The 20,589-nt window shown below is 41.3% G+C and overlaps 1 protein-coding gene across 1 annotated transcript in view; it reads left to right on the top strand.

Annotated features, from left to right (window-relative positions):
• LAMA4 (laminin subunit alpha 4) overlaps positions 1–16,896 on the top strand; it is a 141,320-nt gene extending 124,424 nt beyond the window's left edge. Inside the window, exons 31-38 of the mRNA XM_006123223.5 lie at positions 213–403; positions 3,805–3,994; positions 4,767–4,922; positions 6,245–6,404; positions 8,512–8,642; positions 12,102–12,195; positions 12,553–12,672; positions 16,262–16,896. Coding sequence (XP_006123285.3) covers positions 213–403; positions 3,805–3,994; positions 4,767–4,922; positions 6,245–6,404; positions 8,512–8,642; positions 12,102–12,195; positions 12,553–12,672; positions 16,262–16,407 — 1,188 coding nt within the window. The 3' untranslated portion in view covers positions 16,408–16,896. The remainder of the gene's footprint in view (positions 1–212; positions 404–3,804; positions 3,995–4,766; positions 4,923–6,244; positions 6,405–8,511; positions 8,643–12,101; positions 12,196–12,552; positions 12,673–16,261) is intronic.
• The last annotated feature ends 3,693 nt before the right edge of the window (positions 16,897–20,589 follow it).

Genomic DNA, 20,589 nt, shown 5'->3' with positions numbered 1-20,589 from the left:
AAATTCGGTGTATTTCTTCATTAATGGTGGGCATAGAGCTGAAAATAAAATGCAATAGAATTATTTGGGGACAGATATAGTGATTAGATTTGGAACCTCTCTAGTTATAAGCCATACAAAAGCTTACCTGTCAGTTGGTGAACAGTACTGTTGCTGTTTATCACATCCACACCCGCTTTAAATACTTGTTTAATGGTTTTCTTTGTATGAAGGTGGGAAAAGATAAAGAAAGAACCTCAAAGGCAACTGACCTCAAAAATTTAGATCAAGAAATGAGTGTGAAAACAGACCCTGACTGCCAGTTGTCCAAGAACCCTAAAGCAATTGAACATGCGCACCAGTTTGGAGGGATAGCAAACAGCCGACAAGAGTTTGACCACATACCAAAGGATTTCAGTGACAGGTAAAGCATTACGTAGTAAACTGAGAAATAAAATAAATTTACACTCGGGAAAAGAGCAGTACAAACAAACAACTTGGAACTAACAAGATGTATTTGCTGCCATGACCTTGGTTATTGTGATTTTATATGCTGTATCCCTTTCAGGGGCTCTATTGCTGTTTTGTGTCTTGATAAATTGTATGTCTGTATGACACTTATGCAATTTGAATGCAAGTGCAGTAATACTGATAATAATATATTAAGCCTCTTAGGCATGTGTACACTAGGAAATTATTTCAAAATAACTAAATTTGAAATAAAAATTCCCAAAATAATAATAATCCAAATAGCATGTCCCCACTATAGGGAAACCTCAAAATTAGTCCAAGGCAAGCTCCATTAAAGTGGACATCCTACCTCCACTTAGAGCCCCAGGAAGCACAGGGGAGTAATTATTTTGAATGATTCTGGGGAATAGTTATTTCAAAATAGCAGTAACAGAGCATCCACGCTACCACTATTTCAAAATAACTATTTCAAAATAAGCGTTATTCCTCATGGAAAGCAGGAGTTATTATTTCAAAGTAACCAGTCCGTTATTTTGAAATAACGAGCTTGATAGTGTGGATGCTCCGCTTGTTGTTTCGAAAGAAGGGGAGTTATTTCGAAATAACTCCCTAGTGTAGAGCAGGACTTGGAAAGCCAGCTGCATCCCTCCCATGTCACAATGCAAAAAGATTTGGGCCTGCAGTCTGGACACAATCAATACTTAGTAAAAATGCCCATTTACTTGTATAGGAGCCTATTTAAGCAATGCAGGATTTGAGACTATTACAATACACTCTCACACTCTCTCATTGCACACATAAGCAATAATGACATCAGGGAGAACTGCATGGCCCAAAATGAACATATTTCTATAATAATCACTTCCTCAGACTCTGAAGTTCAGTCACCTCTTGGGTGGAACGTTGCCGCTGCCTAACAACACTGCACAGTGGATTAGGACATGAAACAAAGAATACTATGTCCTATTCAAATAGCAGTGGGATTGTAGGTAATGAAGGTAATTCCCTACGTACAATTTATTCAGACTGCATTGCTCAGACTCTCACAGAAAGTGCCGTATGACAGTTTATGACCACAGAGGATCAGGATCTTAGTTTAACATTCTATGTAAAAACCATCAGACTCAACAATAAAGTGGCCCCTGACAGCATACTGGGCCAATGGCTCAGAGGGAAGAATGACATTTACTGAATCACAATGAAACCATTGAATGTGGCTTACTTCAATACAGTGTTTTGTAGACAACTATTGCAACCATGATGTTGATGTTCAAAATGTAGTGCATGAGAAACAGATGGCAACAAAATAGAACCAAAATTCTGTTCCTTACTGATGTTATGTATATATATTAATTTGTTTGTGGAAATTAACTTGGAAGCTATGGGGTTCATGATTTTAATGATGAGGTAAAAATACCCATGACTTTGACATTTTAAAATATCTTCTTGTGGACAAGTGTATATGGCATTAAGCATTTCAACAAATACAACTGAATAACCTGAGAGCTGCCAGGCTGGACTAAAGAGCAGGAACTCAGCACCACCACCGCTGTACCACAAGGGAAACAAGTGGACTAGTGAATACTCGGACCTCCACAACCCTAACTCTCCTTTCATAGCCATATTGGAAGCCCTAGTGTAGATGACATTTGGCCATTAGACTATCTATTTTAATGCTGCATGGATGTACCATGGCATGGTCTGCTCCAGCCTCTTTCCAACCAAACAATTTGTAGACTTTCTTCAGGTGAAACACACAGTGATTTATTTATAAAATTCACATCCCTCACCTTTGCAGGTTATATAGCAGCTTTACCAATATTCTAAAGCTTCTGAGAGCAGCAGGGGAGAGATCACCTGTGGCCTTGGTTTTACCATCTAAAAACTCTTTCTTTTTCTTTCCTCCTTTTCCCACTTTCTTCCTGTGCTTTGGTCTCTTCTGAGGGTGTGTCTACACAGCAGGGCTTAACTCGAAATAAGCTACACCAATTGAGCTACATCAATTGCATAGCTTATTTCAAAATTGGGAGCGTCTAAACAGCACTTATATTTCGAAATAGAGCACTCTACCTCCGACTTCTCTTACTCCTCATACAATGAGGGTTACAGGAGCAGAGTAAGAAGTCCTCCAGCTTGACAGTATTTAAACATTATTTCAAAATAACTGCCTGCTGTGTAGATGCGCACTAAGTTATCTCAAAATAATGCCAGTTATTTCAAAATAATGTTGCTGTGTAGATGTACCCTGATTGAATAAGGGAATTAGCTTTTAACTTTCTTCTGCTTAGCCTCACTCCATCAAATCCCCATATTCAAATGTGTGCAGGGCAATGGATAGAAGCTGCAGGGATCAGAGTGTAGAATCAGCTGTTGTAGCCCAGCACTTTGTCACAGCATGTAAGAAATGCATATATAATTCTTAGTGATAGATCTGTATTGGTTTTAATCACTCCCTTGAGTTTGGATTTCAAAAGGTGAGTTCTTTGTGGGATGGATTTTCCTCTACTTTGTTTCAATTCTGCCTTTCAATCAAACAACCATATAGAATGTATCTCTAAAACAGTGGTCCACAATGCAGTGCCCGTGGGTGCCATGGCACCCGCCGGGCCATTTCTGTGTGCCCGCCAAGTGATCGGGGCCAGCCCTGCCCCTGGGCACGTGGTGCATGGGTGGTGCCAGCCCCGGGCGCATGGCGTATGAGCGTCCCCGCCCCTGGGCATGTGGTACAGGAGTGGCGCTGGCCCCAGGTGCGCAGCACATTGGCGCTGCTGGCTCCTGGGTGTGTGGCACAGGAGCGGCGCTGGCCCCAAGAGTGCGGCACATGGGTGGCGCCGGCACCAGGCATGTGTCATATGGGCGGCCCCGGCCCCAGACGCGCAGCGTATGGGCAGCCCCGCCCCTGGGTGCACAGTGCAAGGGCTGTGCCAGCAGCGGGTGCACGGCGTATGGACATCCCCGCCCCTGGGCATGCAGCGCAGGAGCAGCGCAGGCGCCAGCCCCAGGCGCGCAGTGCGTGGGTGATGCCGGCTCCTGGGCATGCGGCACAGGAGAAGCACCGGCCCCGGAGTGCAGCGCATGGGTGGTACCGGCACTGGGCACGCAGCGTATGGGTGGCCCCGCCTCCGGGCACGTGTGTGGCCCTGCCCCCAGGTGCCCAGCGCGTGAATGGCCCCACCCCCAGGCGCCCAACAGCCCCAAAAGGTTGGGGACCACTGCTCTAAAACATAATTTGTATAAACAAGAAATACTTTCTCTGGCATAAGGGGACAGATCTCAATTCTTCTTTCTCTGTATGGTGCCTTCGGTCAGCTTACAACTGCTCTGTTACTAATATGGCATCTTGTTATTTGACAGATCACAGTTCTCCATTAGTCTGAAAACTCACTCATCCCATGGGATGATCTTTTATGTCTCTGATCAAGAGGAAGACAACTTCATCACCCTTTTTGTTGCCCATGGCCGGCTTATTTTTATGTTTAATGTTGGTCATCAGAAACTAAGGATTAAAAGCCAAGAGAAGTACAATGATGGGCTTTGGCACAATGTAAGTTGAAAAAAGTTATTCATGATATGATCATTTATATGTCAGAGAAACTTTTGCAGAGAACATTCTGATCTGACACTTCATTTCCAATGGGATATCAGTCTTTGACCTTAACCATATATTCCTATATTCTGAGAAATTTCTACTAATGTTTTCAAGTTCACCATTTAGATCTGAGTATTTTGCCAAGTCATTAAATGGAGGCAAAGTAATTTAGCCATTTATAGTAATCCAGCTATTGCCTATCCTTCAGGCCAGTGGAAGAGGCAGAATTGATTGAAACAATGAAACCAAGAAAAAAGCCAAGCATGATTTGGAAAGGCTTAGCTCCGGAAGAAAAAGCTGTGTGATCTGAAGTAGTGTTGACAAAGGAGCTGAGAGGGTAGTGATGGATTCTTAAATGTGAACTGTATATATAATATAAAATATAGATGTATGTGTACATTTCTTCTTTGCATTGTTGTAGTCATGCTGGTCCTGGAATATTAGAAAGACAAGGTGGGTAAGGTTCAAAATGTGAAGACAAAAGTTTAATTACCAGCCTTCTATATGTGGGAAGAGACAGTTGTCCAACAGAGAAGATTAACAGTTTTTTAAAATGGCAAGTATGCAGCAGGCTTGTAAATTTTGAATCAGACAATCTTCTCTAATGCCCTCCTGTTATCTCATGTTCTCATCTTCTTCTGCTATACAGTGATGCATCCTCAGCAAATTCATTATCATTTGTTTCAATAGCTGAAACTGTTACTGAATATATGTTCTCCCTTTCAAGGTGATATTTGTTAGGGAAAAAAATACTGGTCGTCTGATAATTGATGGTCTCCGAGTATTGGAAGAAAGTCTTCCATCTGTGAATAATACATGGCAAGTCAATGGACCAATTTATATAGGGGGTGTGGCTCCAGGAAAAGCTGTAAAAAATATCCAGGTAAAATAAAAATATATTATCTATAACATTACTAATGCACATTTTGACCCTGATTCTCAGGTCTGGCTGAAAACCACACAGCACAAACCAAGGGGGGGGGGGGGGGAGGGGAGGAGAGAAGAGAAAGAGGGAGGGGTTGAAAGGTAGGTTAAGTCACACTATGTTCCTGGATCCTGGGCTGGTGATGTACAAGACTGGCCCCATAGTAAAACCTAAATCAGCCAGGCACCCATTATGGCAGTCAAGGATTAACAGAGCCCACAGAAGTAGCAGTCACATCCCTTTCCTCTGGCCATGTCTACTATGCAGGCTGAAAGGAGCAGATGGCATAGGAATCTGTGTTATCTGGAAAAATGCATCACTTCAGTCTATCCAGTGGCAAAAGAACCAAGTGTGCTGTGATTCCCTGAGAATCCTTTGCATCATGTCACTGATTATAACCACATTATTTGTGTTTTTTCTAGTCTAATATACTCTATAATCCCCATCACACTGAGAACCTCCTTAATACTCTAAAAACAAGAGATATCAATAACACACCCACCTTCACTTTCTTCCTTCTCGAATGGTAATAAAATAACTTGGCTTTGAGGATATTTGTATTTCTTTCTTTTAGTAATTTGGATAGGAGGGGGTATGTAGGTGGGTGTAGACCTTAGTAAGGGAAAGCAAAGGCAAATGCATACCTTTTATTGATTGTTAGTCACTGCATAAAAAATAAAGGTCAGTGATGTACATGTTAATTTTGAAGCTTTTAAGCAGGCAGTAATTTTCACTTGTGTTGTGTCAGATACCCGAGAACTTTGCATAGGTACATGAAGACCAAGATCATGCCTGTACATCAGAGACACATTGGAAAGTGCTGAAGAAAAAAACTTGACAAAGCAAAACCTGAAGCAACCAAGATTCCTCCTGGGGAATCCTTGGGTGCACATACCAAGGTAGTAGCTCTGCCACTCATGGAAAGAGTAACCCTGTCCTCACCCAAAGGGAGAGGGTGTGGTTGCTGCTGTGCTCTAGCTATTCTTTGCTTACCAAAGCTCAGAGAAGGCCATGCGAAGAGCACAAAGTTATAGCTTATCTGAAGTTGGTCTGACTGACACGAGGGGACAGACAGGACCCAAAATAAGAGGAGCACAAACATAATTAAGTTCCTCCTCAACCTCTACCTTCTCTTTCCTCTACCTAGTGCAACAGAGAAACAAGAGCATAGGAATCCATAAACAATCCCAGCTGGAACACTGAATCACGGAGGGAAAGATGAAAAACTTCCTTCCTTCCAGGGGCATTTTATTTAACAATCATCCACTTTGTCTCCTCAGATTAACTCGGTCTACAGTTTTAATGGTTGTCTCAGCAATTTACAGCTCAACGGAAGATCAATCACTTCAGTTTCTCAGACATTCAGTGTGACTCCTTGCTTTGAAGGCCCATCAGAAGCAGGAACATACTTTTCATCCGAAGGAGGATATGTAATTCTTGGTAATATGCAACTGAACAAATGTATCCAATAATAAGACTGGAGTTTTTACTGTACTTCACTGTAACAGATGTGGATGAAAGGGTTGGATATTCCTCTCACTATCTACCTGCAGAATTTTTTTAATTAAGTCATCACTCTGTAGGGAATCAGTAGACTTCGTGATTTAGCAACAGGATATATCCTTTAGCTAATGTAGGTGTGGAGAATGCCAGTGTGTAAAAAAATATATAATTTACAAGTTAACTAACATCTAAATTCTTTTCACTGTGGGGAAGTGTAAATTCTTAAAGATTAATTGGAGTCAATGGAGCTAAAAAAATTTATACCCACTGATGATCGGCCCCTGAATTTTTAAGTGGCAAAACAATATGGAACTCAAAAGGCATATGAAAAGATTTCCTGTATAGATCAGTTCTAGGGCCAGTTTTGTTCAACACCTTTATGACCTGTATGAGGGGATGGATTGCATCCTCAGCAAGTTTGTAGATGACATTAAGCAAGGGGGAGAGGTAGATACATTGGAGGGTAGGGATATGGTCCAGAGTGATTGGAGGATTGTGCCCAAAGAAATCTAATAAGGTTCAACGAGGACAAGTACAGAGTCCTGCACTTGGGATGAAAGAATCCCAAGCATTGTTATAGGCTGGGTAGGTAGCATTTCAGCAGAAAAGGACCTGAGGATTATAGCGGATGAGAAGCTAGATATGAGTCAACAGTGTGCCCTTGTAGCCAAGAAGGCTAATAGCATATTGGGGTACATTAGGACGAGCATTTCCAGCAGATCTAAAGAAGTTATTATTCCCCTTTATTCAGCACTGGTGAGGCCACATCTGGAGTATTGCATCCAATTCTAGGCCCCCCACTATAGAAAGGATGTGGACGCATTGGAGACGGTCCAGCGGAGGGCAGCCAAAATGATTAGGGGGCTGGAGCGCATAACCTAAAAGGAGAGGCTGAAGGATTTGGGTTTATTTAGTCTGCAGAAGAGAAGAGTGAGGGGGGATTTGATAGCAGCCTTCAACTTCTTGAAGGGAGGTTCCAAAGAGGATGGAGAGAGGCTGTTTTCAGTAGTGACAAATGACAGAACGAGGAGCAATGGTCTCAAGTTACAGTGGGGGGGGGGTCTAGGTTGGCTATTAGGAAAAACTATTTCACTAGGAGGGTAGAGAAGCACTGGAATGGGTTAGCTAGGGAGGTGGTGGAATCTCCATCCCTTGAGGTTTTTAAGTGTCAGCTTGACAAATCTCTGGCTGGGACAATTTAGTTGGGATTGGCTCTGCTTTGGGCAGGGGGCTGGACTCAGTGACCTCCTGAAGTCTCTTCCAGCCCTGGGATTCTATTGAGTGGATTAGCAGTATGATATGATAAAGGATTTTTTACTTTATTTAAGCCTATGGAACAATATTCTGGGAAGTGTCTTATGGACAAACAGTGCCTAATAGGCGCTGGGCCCAGCAGAGGATTAATCTGGGCCACAGCACCTCAAAAAAATAGTAGGAGAGATTGTTCACTGTTTCTGATCTGCTATATGACCTGCCACAGGTTTGGAATAGGGGGTTACTGCTACTGAATCTTGCAGTCTTTATTCAAGCAAAACTCCTACTACCTAAGGCTATGTCTACACTGCAGCCTAAATCAGCAAAAGTAATGGCACTCTGGGATGTAAATATTCCACTCCCTGGACAACGTAAGTTGCCCCAACATAAGCACTCATGTACACAGTGCTATGTTGGCTGGAGAGCTTCTGGTGGAATAGACCATATTCTCCAAATGCTCTGCAGCGGTATAGTACTTTCAGTACAGCTATGCTGCTGTGGCACTGTATGGATAGACATGGCTTGAGTTAGAAGTGCAGAATGTCACTCCCTATCAATTTCACACTACGAGGCTGAATGAGAGGAGAATAATGCCTTTCCAGCAAAATGTATAGAAGTTCTCAATTTTCTACCTTCCCTTTTGTTATCAAAAAGTATCTTTCAGACTAAAATATCTGTAGTAATGTTAAAACCACAAGTTAGCAATGGAACAGTATGCTGCAAGGTAGCAGATGTTTAGTTTCATAATTAATCTGGATATAGAAATAACTGTTCATTTTTCTCCCCTCAGATGAATCCTTCAGTTTAGGCCTGAAATTTGAAGTTGTTTTTGAAATACGCCCCCGAAGCAGTTCAGGAATCCTAATGCATGGTCACAGTGTGAATGGGGAGTACCTGAATATGCACATGAAACAAGGACAGGTATAAGGAAGGTCACATTTTTTTTTAGCTATTATGACTAGTTTCCTCTATGGTGTACTTGGATTCAATGCTACATGCAACTTTTGTCTAACAAATATACTATTCCTTGAATCTTCTTTCTCTCCTAAACATATTACCCCATTAAACAAGAAGAGGTTAAATACAACCCAGATACTTCTATTAGTGTACATAAATATTTATCATCCAATATCAAAGCAAATTACTATTTTGACAACAACAATTAATATTTAATGTACAGATAAAAGGAAAGAACACTCACAGTTTGGCATTGCTTTTTTCATCTGCATATTAAAAATGTATAACAGTAACAAGGAATGTGATTTGATTTCATTTTCTTGGCGAGTTAGAATGTTTTTATTTGTTGTATGTTAAGAGACATCTGAGTTGTCCTCATCTTGTTTTGGAAGACACATGAAGGGTGCTCTCACATGACTATTGGGCTGATAATCAGAGACTCCAGAGTTACAGAAAACTAAACATTGAAAATCATGGGCTTGAGATTAAGTCTCTCCAGAGTTGTTGCTCTTATTGCTTGTTGTTTGTATTACAGTAACACCTGGAGACTCCAACAAAAGTGGGATTCCATAGTGCTAGCTGCAATGTCTATACATACTAAGAGAGACTCCCAGACAGACAAAGATTTGGAGAATCATTTCTCCTACTTTTAAGATGGGAAATTGAGGCACAGAGGATAGAGCTGTAACAAGTTTTGATCTTTATAAATTAACAGGGGACATTAATCTCTGAGCCTTTTGCAGCTATATATGGTGTCACTGTCATGGCACTGTTAACTTATGGATGTATACATCATTGGTTCAGTGTGATATTTGGAATATTAGAACTGGAAGGGACCTCAAGAGGTCATCAAGTCTAGTCCTTCAAGGCAGGACAAAGCACCATCTAGATCATCCCTGATAGATGTCTATCTAACCTGCTCTTAAATATCTCCCGTGATGGCAATTCCAAAACCTCCCTAGGCAATTTATTCCAATGTTTAACTACCCTGACAATTAGGAAGATTTTTGTAATGTCCAACCTAATCCTCCCTTGCTGCAATTTAAGCTCCATGCCTCTTGTCCTGTCCTCAGAAGTCAAGGAGAATAATTTTTCTCCCAGCTCCTTGTAACACCCTTTTAGGTACTTGAAAACTGCTATCATGTCCCCTCTCAGTCTTCTCTTTTCTAAACTAAACAAACCCAATTCTTTCAGTCTTCCCTCATAGCTCATGTTTTCTAGACGTTTAATCATTTTTGTTGATCTTCTCCAATTTCTCCAGGAAAGGAATAGTTGAATATAGCCCTTTGCCTCTCACCAAAATGGCCATGCAGTTACCACCTTAGTGAATGGCTGTATTGAGGTGAGCAATAAGTGGCCTGTGGGCCGGACACAGTTTGTCAGGGTTAGCTGCTGCTGGGCTGCCAGACACTTTATTTACTCGAGCATCCTCAGGTATGGCTACTTGCAACTTCTGTTGGCAGCAGTTTGCCATTCCCGGCTGATGGGAGCTGTGGGAAGCAGTGGTTAGGTCTGCACTGCTACCCACTGGGAAGTGCCCATTGGCTAAGAATCTAGAACCAACAGGAGCTGCGAGCAGCCGTACCTGCAGACGCTCAGGTAAACAAACCATCTGATGGCCTTCCAGGATCTAACTCTGGCAAACCACATCTGCCCACAGGCCACTTAATACCCACCCCTGGCACTGTATACTTCTGATGTGATGTTCTTTCTGTTTTCATTAAGTGCATATCAATGCTGTTTTTACGAAAACCGTTTTCTGTTTCCTTTACTGATGGACACTTCTACATGAGATAAACTACAACCCTTTTCACTTGCTTTTAAACCATCAACCATCTTACTTTATTACCATCAGCTCACTTGACCCCTTTGTTAGGCTAATAGCCCATTTTCCCCTTTTTGTATTTGATTTTGCTAGTGAAGCCCGAGGCACAAAGAGGATGAGGCTTCATATGTTGGTACAGTTGAGAGCAAAATAAACATCTTCCCTAATTATCACTGGCCTTTCCTCTACAATGAAAGTTGAATTATTTCTTCTGACCATTTTCACTGGATAACCTGTGAATATTATACTTGTACATTTACACAGCAGTGGACCTGTAATTTCCGACTCAGACTGACATACATGCTCTGGCTTTGAGCGAGCTCACTAAAAATAGCAAGTCTCAGAGAGGTAGCCGTGTTAGTCTGTATCAGCAAAAACAATAAGGAGTTCTGTGGCACCTGCAGACCAACACATTTACGAGTCTTAATAAATAATTAATAAATCTTGGTAGTCTCAAAGGTGCCACAGGACTCCTTGTTGTTGTTTTTTTAAATAGCAGTGCAACCATGGCTGCTCATGCTAGTTTCCCACCTGCAGTCCTGTCCAAGAAACTACATATGTACTCAGGAAGCTAGTCTGAGCTGCTGCCTATGCCACTGTAGCTACAGTGTTATTTTAGTGTACTAGCTCGAACAAAGCTAGTGCATGTATGTCTGTGTGAGCTAGAAATACACCTCCATTTACAGTGTAAATAAACCTTATTTTTGGACCTTCGTACAGGCCAAGTAAAGGGCAGCACATGCATGAGTTGTGAGTCCTAAAAAAGGAATCTTGCACTCTGCCACAGGACAGAGAGCCTCTCCACAACTACTATGGCAGCCTTCCTGGAGAAAGATGGTGTGGTGATTAAGGCACTAGATTCAGGAGAATTGGATTCAGTTCCTAGCTCTGCCACAGATGTTTTTATGACCTTGGGTAGTGCATTTAAGTTGTGTGTGCCTGGACTAACCAAACAACCGAGAGAACAATACTTCTTTTCTCCTACCCTTTGTCTGTTTTGTCTATTTAGACTATAGGCTCTTTGGGGGCAGGAACTATCACTTAGTAAGTGTTTGTGTTGTGCTAAGTGCTAAGTAATACAAAAATAATCAATAAGGCATCAGTTGTGTAAATCTGAATGAAATTGGTTGAGGTTTATTCTTTTTTAAGTGAGGGTAAAAAGCAAAATAAAAATCTTCCCCTGCATTCAGAATACAAATGTTGCAAACACTGCTGAAATTAGACGCTTGACACATGGTTCATTTTAAAGATTTCATAAGAATTAGTGACAAGTCTCAGAAGGATAGTCATGTTAGTCTATGTCTGCAAAAACAAGGAGTCCTGTGGCACCTTAAAGACTAATAGATTTATTTGGGAATAAGCTTTCATGGGCAAAAACCCACTATGTCAGATGCATCTGTTACTTTTTAAGGTGCCTCGGGACTCCACATTGAACCAATTTCATTTACACTAATCCTTAAAAACAATCATTTTTAAAGTTATAAATATTTAACGTGGGAATGTAACATTAGTGCAACAAGATGAAAAGAAAAGGGGAAGTGGTGGGTGAGGAATAAAGAAAAGATTTCACAGTGTGAATTAAATTGGCTTTTCCCCAGGTTATAGTGAAACTGAATAATGGAATCAGAGATTTTTCAACTTCTGTTACGCCAAAACAAAGTCTTTGTGATGGCACATGGCACAGAATTGCAGGTATGTATGTCTCTGATCTTACCTTTGTGAAGGGTGGTGGAACCTGATCCTCCATCCATGACTGTCTATTCTTATGGGCCAGAGCAGAGGGAGAAGGGATTGTACCTTCAACTCCTCACCAGCATTTGGCATGAAAAGTCCTCAGAGCAAATTTGTATGGAAGAAGCAGTCCGTGACCAAGGACAGTTGCATGTCCTGGGCTTGCATCCTATAAGCCAAGGGAAGCTTATACAAGGGCCACAAACAGTCTAGTCCATACTCTACAGCAGCCCAAATAGATATTTTCATATGCCACATACAACATGTGATGTATTTTAATTGAAGTTCTTTTTTACAAGATTTTGCTTTGCATTCCAGTTATTAGAGACTCTAATGTGGTGCAGCTTGATGTGGACTCTGAGGTAAACCATGTAGTAGGACCTTTAAATCCAAAAGCAATTGATGACCGGGAGCCTGTGTTTGTTGGAGGTGTGCCAGGTAAGACTTGTCACCATTCTGACAATTTTGTAACCAAAAGCCAACACAGTTTAAAACAGAATCATAAAAGTTTAGTTTTCTTCTAGATCATGAAAATCACCCTTCCCTCTGTGCTCTCTGATTTCCTCACGTTATTCCACATTTTGAAGAAAGGTGGTTTAAAATTTTCTGAAAAAAAGTTTTCCATCAGAAAATGTTGATTTGATGGAATCTGAACATTCAAAGACTCCTGTAAGACAGCTAGGGAGTCACATGGGCAGCTAGAGAGCTGGCTTATGGGCTCCATAATAAAAAAGTTGTGTTTCCAATTTTTGTTCCAATTTGGAATGAACTTTATGTTTAATGTAAAATTTTCTATGGGACAGAAATTCCATTTCCCACCTAGCTTTTGTCTCCATGTTCTATTGATGCTATGCTGCTTTCTAATCCTCCAAGCAACAATTCCCTTGAAAGCTGAATATAAAACATGAAAATTCTTATTCTGACTGTCAGTTTCTAATGCACAGATGTCTGTAAATGTGACTCTGTTGTGCTTTCATATGCAAACTGTAGTCAACAACAGGATGTAATTTGACTTTTAAATCATTTTCTATAAAATCTGCATTTCTCGTTGGTAACATGTAGCATTATTTCTATGTGCCATGAATGCCAATCAAGAATGGTATTAACAATACAATATTATGCTTATATTCCTTATCTTGGATTAGTAGTTTGAGAATGTGATGCTTTCATTCATGCAACACTAGGAGTGGGAGGAAATGAGTCTGAAAGGAACCACAGCTTTGTGCACAAGCCTGCCCACTCCTCAATTCTAAACTGGCATTGTCTTAGAACTTCTAAACAATCCCTGTGAAAATTACCCTATGTACTATAACATGGTCATCATTCTACATTAGTTATAAAATACTAAAGAGATGTTACATATTGACTCTATGATGATATCACCTTGCAACAGAAATGTCCAAAAATGAACTTCACTGCAACAAACAAGGCATAACTCTGAATGTAAATTCATTACATAGGTAACACATTTACACTTCTGTGTCTCTTTAGACCCATGTTTCTTAAAGTGGTCCAAGGGCCCATTTTGGGAAAACTGTTTGCAGGCCCGCACCTCTTTGTTTACCTAAGGATTTATAGCCACAGAGTCTTATGGCTCCCATTCATGCCAGTTCGCTGTTTCCAGCCAAGGGGGACTGTGGAAAGTGGTGATCCAGGCCACACCACTTCCCCCAGCTCCCCTTGGCTGGAAATGGCAAACTGGAGTCAATGGGAGCCATGAGGCCTGTGGCTACAGACCCTTTAGGTAAACAAAAGCAGTGCAGGCTCACTAGTGACTTTCCCAAATCAGGCTCATGGCCTACTTTAAAAAACACTGGTTTAGATCACAAGAAATTACAAAATTAGACTTACATTTGGGCAGCGTGTATATATGTCCCTTTGTAGATCTAAGTGCTTCAACCCTAGTACTAAGCAACCCTGATTAGCTCTCAGTAATAATTTTTTCTGGCAGTTGCTACAGCTGATCAGAAAACTGCCATCCAAACAAATTTTGATTAAAAATGAGAATATTTTTTCCACTTTATGACCAGCTGTAATAATCATGCTACTAAATCAAGCAGTTTTGCAACCATGATTGATTGATAGCCCCATACAAAACCATGCCGCAGAATTAGGGTTATTCCAGTTTTTATGTTGTATTGACAACACACAAGATGTATTATAGGGCACCCTAGTGAATAGAACACTGCACTGGGACTCAGAAGACCTGGCATTTAGTCACATTTTTGCCAGTGGCTATTTGAACAAGCTCCTTATGTCTCTAAGTCAGTGACGGGCAACCAAGATTAGTGAATGGGCCTCATGAGGGCCCTTTTTCATCTCAGTGGGCCACAACATGGTTGTAACCAAGACAGTCTCCTGGAATAGATTTATTCTTCTAACTGCCTTGGCATATCTAGAATTTGCAGTGTGTGCTGATTGAACTGTACCAACACTTTGATTGGATGCAGAGGGCTCTTACAATCAATGGCTCTTACAATCAATCTTGTATGCAGTTAACATGCACCTTGCTTCACATGCCCTTGCTTTAAGTGCATGTCACTTTAGTAATACAAGTAGGGAAAAAACTAGGTGGACTGAAACCAGCAAAATCTGGCCACCCTGCACGTGAGCAACAGTAAACAAAATAGCTACGTCTAGACTGGCCCCTAATTCCGGAAAAGTCATGCAAAGCAAGTAAGTCAGAATAGGGAAATCCGCGGGGGATTTAAATATCCCCCGCAGGATTTAAATAAACATGTCCGCCGCTTTTTTTCCGGCTTGGGAAAAAGCCGGAAAAAAGCGTCTAGACTGGCGCTTGAAAGTACTTGAAAGTAGGAATAAGAGATCCTCTGGAAAAGGGCTTTATTCCGGAGGATCGCGCCAGTCTAGACGCTTTTTTCCGGCTTTTCCCCAAGCCAGAAAAAAAGTGGCAGACATGTTTATTTAAATCCCGCGGAGGATTTTAAATCCCCCGCGGTTTTCCTTATTCGGACTTACCTGCTTTGCATGACTTTTCCGGAATTAGGGGCCAGTCTAGATGTAGCCAATGTCTTGTGGACCGCACATAGAACCCCAGTGGGCCACATATGGACCACAGGCCACAGATTATCCACCACTGCTCTAGGTCTTCGTTTCCCCATCCATAAAATAGGGCTAGCCTTGCTAATCTCCTGGTAATCCTCTTTGAGATCTACTGATGAATAGAGCTATATAAAAGGCAAGTATTATATTAATACTCATTTTATGTCTCTTTATAAGTCAATCTGAACAATAAAAATATTTGAGGTTGCCTGTGTGTACCTGAGATACAGACTTGGTTCCTTAGGGTGTGTTTAGACTACATCTCTCTGTCGACAGAGAGATGCAGATTAGGCACATCAAAATTGCTCATGAAGCAGGATTTAAATATCCCGCGCCTCATTAACATAAACATGGCCACCGCTTTTTTCCTATACTGAGTTTTTTTGGAAAAAAACGGCATTCTAGCCGTGGATCTGTCAAAAATAAAGCCTTTTTTGACAGATCCTGTAAACCTCATTTTTTGAGGAATACGGGTTCTGTCAAAAAAGGGTTTATTTTCGACAGATCCGCGTCTAGACTGCCAGGTTTTTTTAAAAAACTCCATTTCAAAAAAAAGCGGTGGCCATGTTAATGTTAATGAGGCACCTGATATTTAAATCCCTGATTCATTAGCAATTTCAATGTGCTTGATTTGCATCCCTCTGTCGACAGAGGGATGCAGTCTAGATGTAGCCCCAGAAATTTGCTAGAACTAGGACTGGTTTTACTAAAAACTCACATTTTAATAAAAGAAAATTTTTCAGAACTGATTTTGATGTTTTTTTAAATAGTTTCACTGAAATTATCTTGAACTTTATTTCTAGAAACAGAGTGTGGGTCACTTTCAAACCTGCAATATAGAAACAACTTCAAAATATTTTCAAAATCATATCCCTAGTTTTCAGCCACCTTTATTTAGAATTGTTGTAAATGACACGTCTGTCAACATTGGTTCTAATTCTCTTTTTTCTTTTGGTTCTTCCAGAGTCCCTTCTAACATCCAGCCTAACCACACGCAACTCCTTCACTGGCTGCATTCGTAACTTTGTGATTGATGGAAAGCCAGTGAGTTTCAGTAAAGCAGCTCTGGTCAGTGGTGCTGTGAGCATCAACACGTGTCCAACAGCCTGATACCAAACAGCAGTTAATGCTGCAAACTTCTTTACAGCACTGAAAGAAAAAAAACAAGCAAAAGTAACGATGTTCTATTCCATTACTGAGGCTGAGAAAAATGAAAATATATCATCCAGGGTCTTTATATGATAAAGCAGTTATGCTTAGGGTCACTCACTTGAAATTTCTGTGTGCGCAAACAAAAAAACATAAAGAATAAATAAAGAATGTTGTCTCTACAATGCTCTTACTAAACCACAAGAACGAGTCTTACAATTCGTACAGTATTTTTGTAGCAAGCCCTATCACGCTGTCACATGAAAATGCTGATGGATTGCACAATAAAGACAAATGTTTTAAAATATTTTGCATTCCAGGAAGACCTTTAAATCATTTAATTCCGTACCATTCAAAGGCCCTAGGTCACCATCTTTGGTTTACCATGAAAAGAATTGTTAATATTCATAAAGAATAAAGCTAGATAATAGACTTACAACTGTGCAATAACTGTGTGCAAGATTATTTTGTATGGAACTCATTTATTCTTTGCTGAGCTAAAATGGAAGTATGTGCATCATAGAATTTCTGGAAACAATACAAAAAATTATCACCCATTTCTTTCCACTTCCAGGTGAATTTGTGGAACTCTTTTGTAGAAATTTTCTCTTCTGACTTCATTTGTTAGTTTGAGTCCTAGCATGAGGTGAACCAGAACTTATTTTTATATACATAATAGTTTTTACATAAACTAGAGACAATATTAGAGCAAACTGGCTCAGGAAGCAAAGCATGTGTGAACATGTATATGTAAGGGCTGATTTGAAATTTTCAACATTTAAAGTTTCTGATTATATTTTTCATCTAAATTTTAATTTTTTCAGTATACACACACAAATGCACAAGGACTGGGACTTGATTACAACAGTATAACAAATAATTTTGCTTACTTCAGCAGAGTTACTCTTGTGTACACCAGAGGAGAATTAGTCCCAAAGTATCTGGAGAAACACCATCACACAAGTGTAATAATTACCCCCTTGCAAGATCATTGGTGTGTGGGGTATGCCAATTTTTTCTCTGACACTATACTTAGTAGCACACCCTGTGGGCTGCTACTCAGAGGCAAGAAGGAAAAACCCCACAGGTGCTAGCCTTAGTGTAATCTAGCACATCATAAATCCCAATGAACACTCAGCTAATTGGCTTTAAGTGCCACATTTTCCTCAGATCCCCTAGAAAATCTGACTCCCTGATGTCCTAATCCTTCCTAGGGATGTGAATGGTTAATCAGTTAACCAGTGGGCTGGAGCAGCTTCCCACCCACCACAGGCAGGGGGCTGCTCCAGCCCTAGAGGTCTATTGCTGGTGGAGGCCGCTCCAGCTCGGCCATGATGGGTGCTCCCGTCAAGCCAGGCTGAAGTGACTCTCCCACACCTGCTCCCGTTTAATTGGTTAACTGGTTAAACATAACAGCTACGTCTAGACTGGCATGATTTTCCGCAAATGCTTTTAACGGAAAAGTTTTCTGCTAAAAGCATTTTTGGAACAGAGCGTCTAGATTGGCACGGATGCTTTTCTGCAAAGGCACTTTTTGCGGAAAAGCGTCCGTGCCAATCTAGACGCACTTTTCCGCAAAAAAGCCCCGATCGCCATTTTCGTGATCGGGGCTTTTTTGCGCAAAACAAATCTGAGCTGTCTGCACTGGCCCTTTTGCACAAAAGGACTTTTGCCCGAACGGGAGCAGCATAGTATTTCCGCAAGAAGCACTGATTTCAGACAGTAGGAAGTCAGTGTTCTTGCAGAAATTCAAGCGGCCAGTGTAGACAGCTGGCAAGCTTTTTCCACAAAAGCAGCTACAGCCAACCTGAATAACCCAGATTTTCATCCCTAGTCCTACCAATTGCCATAAACCTTCCCCACCCAGCTAATTTCTAGCTCTTTATTGCAGGATGGAAAAGAAAAGCAGATTCACCATAGGTGTTAACTTTAAAAAAATGAGTAATCCTGTATCATGAGCATTCATGGGCAAAACCTACTTCCTCATAGGTGTTAATTGAAATTCCTTGTTTGTTGGCTGCTTCCAGGCAGGTACAGCCAAGAATAATAGATCCTTCCATCTCTTAAGCATATACCACACTATTGTTTATTTAATATTTGTAAAAGACAGGAGTTACATGTTCATTACTATGTGTTTTATTTGTATGCAGACACTCAGAATGTTCTTCCAGCTCACTTCTACTCCAAAGAAGTGTTTGAGCTCTGGGCCCAAACAAAAATTGTCCTGAGTGTGTGGTGGGGCTTTTTTTTCAGTGTACTTGTAGATAAGAATGATGATCACTTTCCCTGCTTAGTCAGATCTTTACATATTGTATAAACTACATCTTACATGCTTAAAAAATACACTCATGCTACCTGGAGTTCATTCATAAATCAAAAAACACAGTTAAAATAGAATTCACAAAAATGTTAATATTCAGTTTACGCTATCTTAATTTATCAGAAGCTAATTGAGCTGAAGGGAGCTGATTTACTCCTTTTGAAGTATATACAACCACAAGCTTTCCCCCTTACACCTATCTTAAAGAGGAATTATCCATTAGATTCACCTCTCAGACTTCCTCTGCATTATGGATGTACAGGATTTAACTTCCTCAAAGACGTGCAGGAGCTCAGGACCACCTGAATGAAAGGCCTTGTATTTCTACACAAATACTGATGCCCAGCAGCCCCTCTGGCTTTCTGGCCATGTCTGCCCAAAGAAGGGGGGCTGTCAAGGAAAAAAATACTATAGCCCCAGAGAATGTTGTTTATTCCAGGGACTCTTTACTTGACCAGGATATAAGAAAAAATTGTTTCCCTAGCATTTCCAGTATCTGCCTCCACTCTCAGTATGGACCCTCAACCTTTCCAAGAACCATTTCATCTCATCTGGGTCAAAGGATGCCTGCACCTATTGCCAATCCAGATTCAAACCCTTCTTCATCCAAGATACTGGTGTTTGTGTCAGAAAAGTGACTTTTCTTGGGGCAGAAGTTTTTCCAGATTTCAGTTTGCTCCTCGGTCATTCACAGTGTGAAAGGTTGCAGCTACCTTGGATGAAAATCTTTCATCCAAAATAATTCCAGTGTTGTTATTATGGGATCTTTATGCTAGCACAACTGCAGGAGACAATCTCTTTGGGAAGACTGTTTTTCTTCTCTGCCACCCTCAAGACTGACATACTGTGTAGGCTGCTCCAAATTAAGGTACATGCCAAGGCATCATTTCAGAAGGGGGAGGGGGAATGAGGCAGGAAGTTGTGTCAGCATATAAAACATTATATGTGATTACAGTATATTCTGAAAAGTCTGGAAGGGAGAGTATCATATACTTGTGTACCAGGTATGGAATGGTCAGAGAGCTTCCTTATACACACCAGATGTGTTCATCATAAGATCCTGTAATGCTCTGTCATACATGTGTCAGGTTAGCTTAAATGACATATTTTATACAGTACCACCAAGGGCTGAACAGCAAAATAGTGTAACATTCTACAACAGCAGTTGTCTCAAACTTTTAACAACCAAGATCACTTTTTAAATGTCAGGACAAGCCAAGATCTATCCCATCCATTCCCCAAGACCCCACCCCTTCCTTGAAGCCCCACCCTCTCCATTCCCCTCCTCTCCATCATTTGCTGTCCCTAGCGCTTACCCACTCTCACTGGGTTGAGACAGGAGGTGCAGGCTCTGGGGTGGGAATGAGGTATTTGGGTGAGGGGAGAGGTGAGAGGTGCAAGCTCTAGGAGGAAATTTGGATGCAGGAGAAGGTGGAGAAGGGGGTCTAGGCTAGAGAGTATTGGGGTCAGGTGGAGGGTTGAGATGCTGGAGCGTCACCTTGGCGTGAGAACTGCGGGGCTTACCTGGTTGCATGAAACCTGCACAGTTTCAGCCCAACCCCTGGGACACCGACCCCCCCACTTGGTGACCATTGGGCCATATATGGTAATATGCAAGCGCGGGAAAGCGATGTGCAGATTTGGGGATAAATACCCATGGCACAGTTCGCTCTAGGAGGTCTTCACAACACACGTACCACCGTGCGTGTGCCTTCTCGTATACTTCCAAGCGCTGCCGGCCTGATCAACCGACCAGCCACCTCCCCCGACTCTCGGGCGTAACCAAGGCCTTCGCAACCGAACCAACATCTGTGAAATGTTCC

Source organism: Pelodiscus sinensis, chromosome 3, assembly GCF_052426305.1.
Source record: "Pelodiscus sinensis isolate ZL-2025 chromosome 3, ASM5242630v1, whole genome shotgun sequence".
NCBI classification, from domain to species: domain Eukaryota; kingdom Metazoa; phylum Chordata; order Testudines; family Trionychidae; genus Pelodiscus; species Pelodiscus sinensis.
The sequence above is the reverse complement of the archived record's forward strand: the minus strand, read 5'-3'. Positions and strand labels throughout refer to the sequence as shown.